Raw genomic sequence first — 11,114 nt, 5'->3', positions numbered from 1 at the left:
GTCAACCTGATCTATTAGTTAAAAAGATCAAATTCACTCAAAAAGCCTTTATTCATTGCTTATTAGTAGTCAATTAAAGCACCAAAAACAAACAAAAATGTTATTCTAATATATCTTCTTGATATACGAATCTTGTTGTCCAAACAGAGTTAATACTATTTATTTTCTTTTAACAGTACAACTATTTTTGGCACTGTTGTGGTAAAATCCTGTTTTTTTTCTGTTACATGTTCCACTCCCTTTTCACTTTGTATACATTTTACTTTTTCCTACTTACTTTTTTTTATCAGTCATCCACGTCCTACTATTCCTATCAGCTGTCGTCAGTCACTGTTGCCTCCAACACACGATCCGATTATAACCATTATTATACTATAAGCACACTAAGCCCCCACGCGTGTCCTATATTACACAAAGTATCTACTATAATAATACCGTTATGTCAAACGTTGACCTAATTACATATAGGGCACGCGTTGGGTCAAATTACTCGCGGTCTACTCGATTGCCTAAGCATCTACGCCTAACTATAGATCAACTTGTGTTATTACTGATCATAACAAAGTACAAATCTTTTGGTGTACATTTATATGTCCTATGTCGAATAATATGTAACATTGAAATAACAATGTTATTTTATGCTTTACTTAATGTTAGATTAAACTATTACTCAAAACAAAAACATAAACTTGATGATTTTCAGAATATGAATTTGAGTGTATTGTCGTCGTTGGTGATTTTACTGACCATCTTAATTATTGCCACGTGTTTATGGTTGTTTTATCTCATGTATAGAGCTGGTGATATAGAAAAAAATCCCGGTCCAATCTCTAATTCTACAAGTAGTCCAAGTATCTGTTCAACACATTCCGACTCCTGGCTCACTGGTAGTCAGTTCCTAACTTTTACATGTTTAAATACACAAAGTTTCCTAGCGAAACGAGACTTAATTGAAGCTGAGCTTAGCGACAGAGATGTTTTGTTATTTACCGAAACCTGGTTTAATACACACACTGATGACAGCAATATCAAATTGGAATCTTTTAAAAAACCATACAGAAATGATAGAAATCATAAAGCAGGAGGGGGTGTGGCTATTTATGTGAAAGAAAATATTTTTAGTGAAGAAAAACCTGAATTTAAAATAAACGGATTGGAATGTGTTTGGGTCAAAATACATGTTAAAGGAACAAATATATTATTTGGGAATTTTTATAGACCGCCAGATTCAGATAACCAAACGTGGGAAAAAATAAACTATTCAATAGATCTTGCCATAAATTCGAATGCAGATAAAATTATAATTTGCGGTGATTTTAATGATGACCAACTTAATCATAGCAAACAAAATCTTAGAGAAATTTGCAACCAAAATAGCTTATATCAAATAATTACTGATGCTACATATGTAACATATTTTTGCGAAAAGTCAGTGTCGCTACTTGATCTCATTATGGTAAATGATCCGGATGTAATACTGTACTCAGAAGTTGGTGAAAACATCCTCGAAAATTCTGTACGTTATCATTGCCCTATAAGTGCAGTAATAAATATCGAAAAACAATTAACCAAATCCTTTAAAAGACAAATTTGGCAATACCACTTAGGCGATTATGACTTGTTTAAAAACGAACTCCTTAAAATTAACCGGGATTCTCTAATTGATAATCACAACATTAATACCGCGGCAGTAAATGTTACGAAAAAAATTCTCGAAGCGGCAGCAAAATCAATCCCGAATAAAATGGTTCAGGTTAGGAAAAATGATCCACCTTGGATGAATTCGAATATAAGAAAAATGATTCGGAAGCGTAAAAGATTAAATAAAAAGGCAAAAATAACAAACGATGAAATTGATTGGTCAAATTTTCGACGTATAAGAAATAAATGCATAAACTATGTTCGATCAAGTAAAAACAAATTCTTAGAAAAGCAAATAAGTAAAGTTGATAGTATTCACACATTAAGCACTAAACAATGGTGGAAAACCATAAAAAATTTGATCGGACTACCAAACAAAAAATCAGCATATCCAACTTTAATTTTCAATAACCAATATATAGAAAGTGATTACGACTATGGCATGGTATTGGTTGCAAAAATTTGATATTTTTCATTCAAATGCAATATTTTTCATTTAATTGGTATATTTTTTCATTTATATGCAATATTTTTTCATTTATATGCAATATTTTTTCATTTGTATGGTATATTTTTTCATTTATATGCAATATTTTTTCATTTATATGCAATATTTTTTCATTTATATGCAATATTTTTCATTTGTATGGTATATTTTTTCATTTATAAATGGTATAATTTTTCATTTATATGCAATATTTTTTATTTTAATGGTATAATTTTTCATTCAAATGGTATAATTTGTCATTCAAATGCAATATTTTTTATTCAATTTGTATAACTTGTCATTGTAATGCAATATTTTTCATTCAATTGGTATAATTGTCGTTTTTTTATTTATATGCAATAATTTTTATTTATATGCAATAATTGCATTATGGGAAATTGTTTGACGTCACAAGGTCAAATTTGCAACAACGTTTGTGATTGGTCGATATAGTCGGGCAGCCCCTGCTTGACTCACATGTTGAAGTTGGCACGTTCTCTATGAACTCCCCTGGTTTGATTAGCTGTTGATATCTATATATGAGAAGGTAACGTTTTGTATAACTGTTTGCATTCCCCCTTTCTTTCTCAACACGAATGCATGACCAAGAATTAAAAAAACGCGTCGCCCCACTAACTAAATCTTGCGTTCATGCGAGTCCGGCATTGCAGGCTGATACTGTTAGTGTTACTGTTAGGATTATGTACCCTTGTGTTGATTCAATACTAAACATATGGAAAGTTTATAGAAAATCCATAGTCCAAATAATTATGACGTCTGGCAAGGCTATTTTGATTTTTTTTCTTGGACGCCTTCCTGCGACCAAAATAGCCTTGCCAGACGTCATAATTATTTAGACTAGAACATGGATCCACAGCCTTTTCTTTTTAATCTTGTTCCCTCAAATAAGGCAATTTAATAACTGATAGATATCGGAGTATTGCTCGAAATTTCCTCAAAACAAGTTTATTACTGTAGTTATAATAATGGTTAAAACAAATAAAAAATGAGCTCAAATTAAGTACACCTTTTAGGGTGCACTTGACTGGCTCAGCACCACTCCAGATGTTTGGGAATTTACAGGTTGCTTATATTTTTTTGTAAACAATTAATAAACACAAGCAAATTTTCGAAAAGCAAGTGAGTAATCTATGTTTGAAATTTTATAACAAAAATCTCTGTATTGAAGGCTGTGGATTTTCTATAAAATCTTGGTTTATTTGCCACAAAGTACTCGCTTTGTTTATAAAAAATCCGTAAACCAGAACTGGAAGTTGACAGCAGGTTCATCAGATGGAAACACTTGTTGGAAACAGTTGGGGTACATCTAATAACCAATGTAAAAAAGTGCCGAAATATGCACCACAATGGCCGTTTATGGAAAAATTGGAATGTGTTCTAGTTCCCATCTCTGAATCCCCGAATTAGATTTTTTTTCAACGTCCCACTGTAGTTAATAATTACTATATGTCTTCGCATATTTCAAAACATATTTTTCTTCAGGAATTGTTAGCTCTCTAGAACTTTTATTTGTCAGCATATTTTGTTCATATTTATACACATAATGCAAGCTATATATATTCATAGCCTCTCATACACCTTGTATCATCTTACAGCGAATATAGGTACTATCCAAGCAGGCGTGAGCGATTTTGATCTTACACGGTAACGACAAATCTTTCTTTTGTTCACATAATATCAATGTGACTACTTCAATCTAAACATAATTGCTGTTTTAAGAAATGATTTGATCGTAGCTTGACTAATTAGAGATGTCTCATTATTTTCCCAAAACAAGAGGGATTACTAAAAGCATGTGCAAATACTTGTAAAAGAAGTTGGCCCTCGTCTCATCCGATAGAATGTCAATGTGTGTGTATAATAAGTATAGCTGTTTCAATAATTGGCACTGAAATCTTTTCGATATTTTATCCCTAAAGAAGCCTTGTGTATGGTGTTTGGCTGACCACATACATCCTTATGTACGGTGCATAGTTAAGTTGTTGTACACCGTACACAAAAACTTTATTTTCATACTCGTTTATTACCCAAACAGTTTCAAAGAATGAGTAATCACAGGTAGCTTTATGATTGGTAACCATTACTGTTACCCTGTAATAGGTTTCTTTCAGATAAAACATGTAAATGTCTCAACAACTGTATCGAAATTGAAAGTGGGTGTTGACTTTCACAACTATTTGCGCATGTTATTTGTTCTTATTTGAATATCAAAGTTTTTTTATGAATAGGAAAAAATCGATGCAAAAATTATTTGGGAGCAGGAATTTCAAATGTTGAGAAATGTACATTGAATAATGAAAAAGCAAAACAAAGATTTCCGTTACCTTGTAAGGTCAAAATTGATCATGCCCGCTTGGTTAGTACCTATTTCCAGTGTACTGATGATACACGGTGTCATAGGACAATTTCGAATTTCGGCCAGATTCACTTTTATTTCAAGGAGAAATTGCCCTTTAATTATATGAATGGAAATTTGTTGTTTCCAACTTGTTAGCACTGACTAGAATAATGCTAAGTAACATAAAACTAAGATTAAGTTCAAATTCAGGTGGTGTCACTTTGACTGTTTCTGAGTTATGTCTTTTCCAATTTGCACTTGTTCACCACCTATTTAAGCATGACAATCAATCCATTTTGCCAGTGGAGGATCCATGTCATCAGACACAATCTTGTTTTATTATGCGACCACAAAAATATATTTAGGATCATAATAATGGTATGATGAAGTAATTGTTGTCCATGTTGTCTGCGTCGTTGTCCTTAGACACATTACGTTTCTAGACAATAACCATGATAACTTTAGTTTAAGTGTGGATCTAGATATGATTTTTTTTTAGAAGGTTCAATACCACAAGGTTGGGATTAATTTTGGATGATGGTCCCAACGGTTTTGGAATTCAGACTCAAAGGGGGCCAAAATAAGCATTTTTCTTTAAGTTATTACCATGAACTTAGAAAAATGCATAATATATATAAGATAAACACATAACAAATCAAAAACAAACAAACTGTGCGCATCAATGAATACATTTTATGATTTATAATCACCAGAGCATGAAATGAAGTACTATGCAAGCTTCCAAGTCATGCAAGTAATTCCAAAGTGTCCCATGTAAAAAGCATTATCGCTATTTTAGGAAATTTTCCTTTGATCTTGCTGACTGGTGATTTCCTTTCTCAGCAGGAGTCAAGACAAGTGATATGAACAATGATGGCAAGAAACTAAATTAAATGAGGCACATGGATCCTAATGAAACTGACAATGTCGTCATAGTTACAAATAGCGATCAACAAATTATCATTGCAATTGGTCATCTCAACTGGATTGCTTTTCTCATTTTAGCCATATCATCTCAGGCGAGAAAATCAATCTTGTTGAGATGATCAATGATAATCTGTAAGAACATGTATCTAAATTATATGCCTTTTAAAGCTAACTAAAGCCTTTTCCTATTGATTTAGTATGGTTCATCAAAAATGATTTACTTTAATTAGAAAATGAGTTATTCAGTCCATGTATTCAGTTTCTGCGCAAAGTTTCAAAAATTCTCAAGTGCCTAATTAATATAAAAAGTAAAATATTAAATATTTGGTCAACAAATAACAAACATGTGTTACTAAACTATTAGGAATAAAAAGAGAGGAGACAACTCGCGAAAGCATGTGTAATCACACTGTGTGAGAAATTAACTAAGTTTCCACATCCCATGTCAGAATCTTTCATAATAAAGGTTGCAGTCTTGAAATTGACTGCTCCATAGGCTAACATGCAAAACAGCTGATCTTTGAAAACAAAAAAATAAAAAAATAAAAAATGCTAGCCTAATTTTGCTATATATAAAAAAAAATTCATGTTCATATCATGTATGTACTAATGTGAAATTGTGATTTAATCGAAAAAAAGGGGGTTCTTGCCACGAAGAATAAAAAGTGACGCAATCCTGAAGTCAAAACATTTTTTTCCTACTTTCTGTTTGCTATTTTTACTAGGCCGCACCACTTCCAGTAAACATGATATCCTTCCACTTTCATGGATTGATATCCCCAAAAGATGCAAGTCTATATATATGTTTCAATTCAGCATAAACCTACATGTATAATCAAACAGAAAAAATTGAGTTCAGAAAAAAATTCAGAAAAAAATGCACTATTTTGTTCCCCTCCATGTTTTGACATGCACCCGAAACTGGAGTTGTAATACAAGACTGCTACCTAAAGGTTAATACAGTCAAAAATTAAATACAATACTGACTGCCAATCCTGCCTAAAGTTTTTAAAATCTGACAAAGTCAAAGATGAAGCTTAGTAAGTTGCAAAAATTACATCCTTGGTCCCTTGCTATTACACATTGGTGGGTTTTCATATAGCGCTCAAAAGTGACTAAAGCCCTCAAAATCCTAGCTTAGATCCAGATTCACACATGCATGTTTATTTCTCTGAAATGAAAATATTTAAGTTATACCCTTGACTGTTCAGAGTGTAAAATATCACTGATTTATACATAGAAATCTGATAAATTGCAGAATACTATACATGCTGTAGCTACAAATGCAACACCATGGATATTAGCTGTGAAATATTGGCTCATGTGATAGGTTTGATGGCTTAATGACATTCTTCTTTTTTTTGCAGAAGATGGCAACATACCCAGATCATGAACATGATGAAGAGCAAGAAGAGTCTATTTTTGAAATTTTTTTCCAAGACTTGGACGAAACGTTATCATATTGTGAAAATATCCCAGATAACCCTCCAAATTGTGACATAGAATACTTTCGCAACAGATTGAAAAGTGCAGTGGATGGCTTAAATTGTTTAGAATTTAATTTAGTTATAAATAGAGCTGATCAGAGCTTAATTGAGAAAATTCAAACCCTATTATCTTGTCTTCAGCCCCTGAGAGAACATTGGAGCACGATAGATTTTTCTATGCCATCTAGTTTCTTGAGCATTGGTGATGGAGCAGGATGTATTTCAGCGACTGATAGGCTGGGAAGGCCTCCTGCTTTTATATGCACCGACCAAGTGGAATATTTGTTTAAAATTGGTTTTAAGATAGGTGAAATAGCCAGAATGTTCTTAGTGCACAGAACAACACTATGGAGACGACTTAAATATGAGGAGAAGAATCTGGTTAGACATACTATGATAAATGATTCAGAATTGATGTCAGTGATGCGAGAAATCGTTAACAGTCAACCACATACTGGTGTGAGTATGATGATTGGCCACTTAAAAGCAAAAGGTATAAGTGTGCAACAGTCACGTGTAAGGAGAACTCTGCGTGATATTGATCCAGGAAGCACCTTGATACGATGGGGCTTAACTGCAGTTCGCAGGAAATACTCAGTTGCAGGGCCTAATGACCTATGGCATATTGATGGACACCATGCGCTGATCCGCTGGAAATTAGTAACACATGGAGGTATTGATGGTTTTTCGCGATTAATAGTGTTCTTAAAATGCTCGAACAACAACTTGGCGGTCACTGTTTTGAACTCGTTTTTGAAAGCAGTTGAATCGTACTCATTACCATCTCGAGTCAGAGGTGATCAAGGAAGTGAAAATGTTTTAGTTGCTAGATATATGGAAGAAAGGCGAGGCTCTGATCGTGGTAGTTTTATAGCAGGAAAATCTGTGCACAATAGCAGAATTGAAAGGCTTTGGAGAGATGTTTATTATGCTGTAATTCAAACATTCTATTCATTGTTTTACTATCTAGAAGGAAATGATCTGCTAGATGTTGATAATCAAAAGGATCTGCTGTGTTTACATTATGTGTTTATACCTCGTATCAACGAAGCACTCTCTCAATTCGTAGTGGCATATAATAGTCATGGGTTAAGAACAGAACGTTGTTGGTCACCACAAAAGATCTGGGTGAACAGCATGATTCAAAAAAACATTCATTCAGCTGAACTGAATAGTGAAAATATTTTAATTGATGGAATTGAGCAGTATGGAATAGACCCTCAAGTTAATGATGTTCAAACACATGGTGAAGATATTGGCTCATTGGACATGCTGAATATGCAACCAGATCATGTAATTGTAGATGTGGATAACTTGTTGAGTCAGGTTGACCCTCTTATTCCAAGTAATGAACATGGAGTTGATGTTTATCTTGCTGCAAGAGAGATTGTACGACATGATGATGTGTAGAATTAGATAAAAATAAAACTCTGTTTTTTTTTATTTTCACTGGTACATGTAGATTATTGTACACTGACCCTGTACTTGCCCATGTTAAGATGATGTTATTCATGTTAAATTATATTTGTGAAGTCAAAATTACTTTAAATGTATAACATACATGTACATTTGAATACATTGTATGAGACAACAAACCTTTACAAAATGTGAAATAAAAAGATAAATACAAAACATAAAATGTACAACAAGAGATATACACACTGAAACGTCTCACCTGCTTTACTTTTCACTGATATTATGTTGAAAGTCCTAAATATAAAGCTTAACTATAACTATCACACATGATCCAAGAAAATGAGGTCATATAAACCAATCAAGAAATACAGCTGAAGGATGTCTCCGGCTGTGGGAATTTCTCTCTACATTGAAGACCTGTTGGTGACCTGCTGTTGTTTTTTCTATGGTCGGGTTGTTGTCTCTTTGACACATTCCCCATTTCCATTCTCATTTTTAGCTCACCTTTCCTGAAAGGAAATGTGAGCTTTTGCCATTACTTGGCGTCCGTCGTCGTTGTCCGTCGTCGTCCGTTGTCCGTCGTCGTCGTAAACTATTTCAAAGATCTTCTTCTCTGAAACTACTGAACCAATTCCAACCGATCCTTAGGGTATCTAGAATAAAATTTGTGTTTTATTTTCCATTTCTTCAAAAAACATGGCCGCTATGGCTAAAAATAGAACATAGGGGTAAAATGCAGTTTTTGGCTTATATCTCAAAAACTAAAGCATTTAGAGCAAATCTGACATGGGGTAAAATTGTTCATCAGGTCAAGATTTATCAGCCCTGAAATTTTCAGAGGAATAAAAAAACCCATTGTTGGGTTGCTGCCACTTAATTGGTAATTTTAAGGAAATTTTGCAGTTTTTGGTCATTATCTTGAATATTATTATAGATAAAGAGAAACTGTAAACAGTAAAAATGTTCAGCAAAGTAAGATCTACAAATAAGTCAATTTGACCAAAATTGTCAATTGACCCCTTAAGGAGTTATTGTCCTTTAAAGAAAATTTTACACAATTTGTTCATCATATTTGCTAACTTTAAAAAATCTTCTCCTCTGAAACTACTGAACCAATTTCAACCAAACTTAAGGTAAATGATCATTAGGGTGTCTAGAATAAAGTTTGTGTTTTATTTTCTGTTTCCTCAAAAAAGATGGCCGTCATGGCTAAAAATAGAACATAGGGTAAAATGCAGTTTTTGGCTTATATCTCAAAAACTAAAGCATAAAGAGCAAATCTGACATTGGGTGAATTTGTTCATTAGGTCAAGATCTATCAGCCCTGAAATGTTCAGAGGAATCAAACAACCTATTGTTGGGTTGATGCCACTTAATAGGTAATTTTAAGGAAATTTTGCAGTTTTTGCTCATTATCTTGAATATTATTATAGATAAAGAGAAACTGTAAACAGCAAAACTGTTAAGCAAAGTAAGATCTACAAATAAGTCAATATGACCAAAATTGTCAATTGACCTTTAAAGGACTTATTGCCCTTTAAAGACATTTTACTTAATTTGTTTTACTTGTTAGCTTACTTTAAAAAATCTTCTCCTTTGAAACTGCTGAATCAATTTCACCAAACTTAGGCTGAATGAGTTTCAGAGTATCAAGTATAAATTTTATATTTTATTTCCTTGTACGTCAAGAAAGCCTGTATGGCTAAAATAGAACATAGGGGTAAAATGCATTTTTTTGCTTTTGAAGAAGATATGACCAGATTCAAGAATATTTATATAAATTGAAAAGCCAAAATAATCATTGATGAAAGATTTAAGCAAATAATTTAAGGTGAGCGATTCAGGCTCTTGAGAGCCTCTTGTTATGTCGTGTACATGTTACAATCATTCTATACACTAAATATAGTAAGTTGACCTATTGCTTATAAATAGCTTCAAAGAAACAGACTGAACTATGGAAACTAAACAATGAACGATGAAAATGAGGTCAAGGTCACATGAACGATACTTGGCAGACAATTACAGCCTACTATACTTCCATACAACAGACATATTTGACCTATTGCTTATAGTTTTACACCAAAACACCTTGCAATGAACAGTGAAAATGAGGTAAAGGTCAAATAAAACCTGTGAGACCGACACATAGATCATAAAATATTTCTATGCATCAAATATAGTTGACCTATTGCATATACAATTAAATATTACAAAAAGACTAAAACTAAAAAATAATAATTTTTTTTATCTCTGAGCCATGAAAATGAGGTAAAAGTCAGATGACACCTTACAATCATTCCATATAGTAAAAGAAAAAAGACAACAAAAAAATAACAACTGAACCATGAAAATAAGGTCAAGATCAGATTGTCAGTTTTCCTATCGAAGGTCGGTGGTTTTCTCCAGGCACTCCGGCTTCCTCCACCAATAAAAACTGACCGCCACGAAATAGTCCAAAAGGGGTGCTTAAAAAAGGCGTAAAAACACCAAAAAAAAAAAAAAAAAAAAAAGGACAGATGACACTTGCCAGTTGTACATTTTCACCTTTACAGTACTTCCGTACCAGAGAAAAACGAAGACCATTTGTTCAGGACATGTCATAGATCATGACTCTTAAGTTTCAAGATTTTTGAAAATCGGAGGCTCACAATGACCCTGCATGTGTAGCCCTTTTGGCAATCCTTTTTTGGTCTATCTTAAGAGCTTTATAATATTCAAATATATGTATGGTTTAATTTGTTCATATATCAGCTACTTTGTACTTGAGAAATTGGAAAAATATGATTTCCCGTAGGGT

The 11,114-nt window shown here is 33.0% G+C and overlaps 1 protein-coding gene across 3 annotated transcripts; it reads left to right on the top strand.

Moving 5' to 3' along the window:
- The first annotated feature begins 2,481 nt into the window (after positions 1-2,481).
- Positions 2,482-8,344, top strand: LOC134700858 (uncharacterized). Of its 3 annotated transcripts, none has more exons than XM_063562016.1 (2): positions 2,482-2,675; positions 6,782-8,344. In XM_063562016.1, exon 2 carries the CDS (start codon positions 6,785-6,787, stop codon positions 8,309-8,311), a length of 1,527 nt encoding a protein of 508 aa, XP_063418086.1. In that variant the 5' UTR covers positions 2,482-2,675; positions 6,782-6,784; the 3' UTR covers positions 8,312-8,344. The 3 variants fall into 3 exon arrangements, with proteins under 3 accessions (XP_063418086.1, XP_063418085.1, XP_063418087.1); XM_063562015.1 differs by lacking the exon at positions 2,482-2,675 and adding an exon at positions 2,693-3,211; XM_063562017.1 differs by lacking the exon at positions 2,482-2,675 and adding an exon at positions 2,694-3,268.
- Positions 8,345-11,114: the final 2,770 nt, after the last annotated feature.

The sequence above is a fragment of the Mytilus trossulus genome, unplaced genomic scaffold (assembly GCF_036588685.1).
Source record: "Mytilus trossulus isolate FHL-02 unplaced genomic scaffold, PNRI_Mtr1.1.1.hap1 h1tg000187l__unscaffolded, whole genome shotgun sequence".
NCBI lineage: Eukaryota > Metazoa > Mollusca > Bivalvia > Mytilida > Mytilidae > Mytilus > Mytilus trossulus.
The sequence above is the reverse complement of the archived record's forward strand: the minus strand, read 5'-3'. Positions and strand labels throughout refer to the sequence as shown.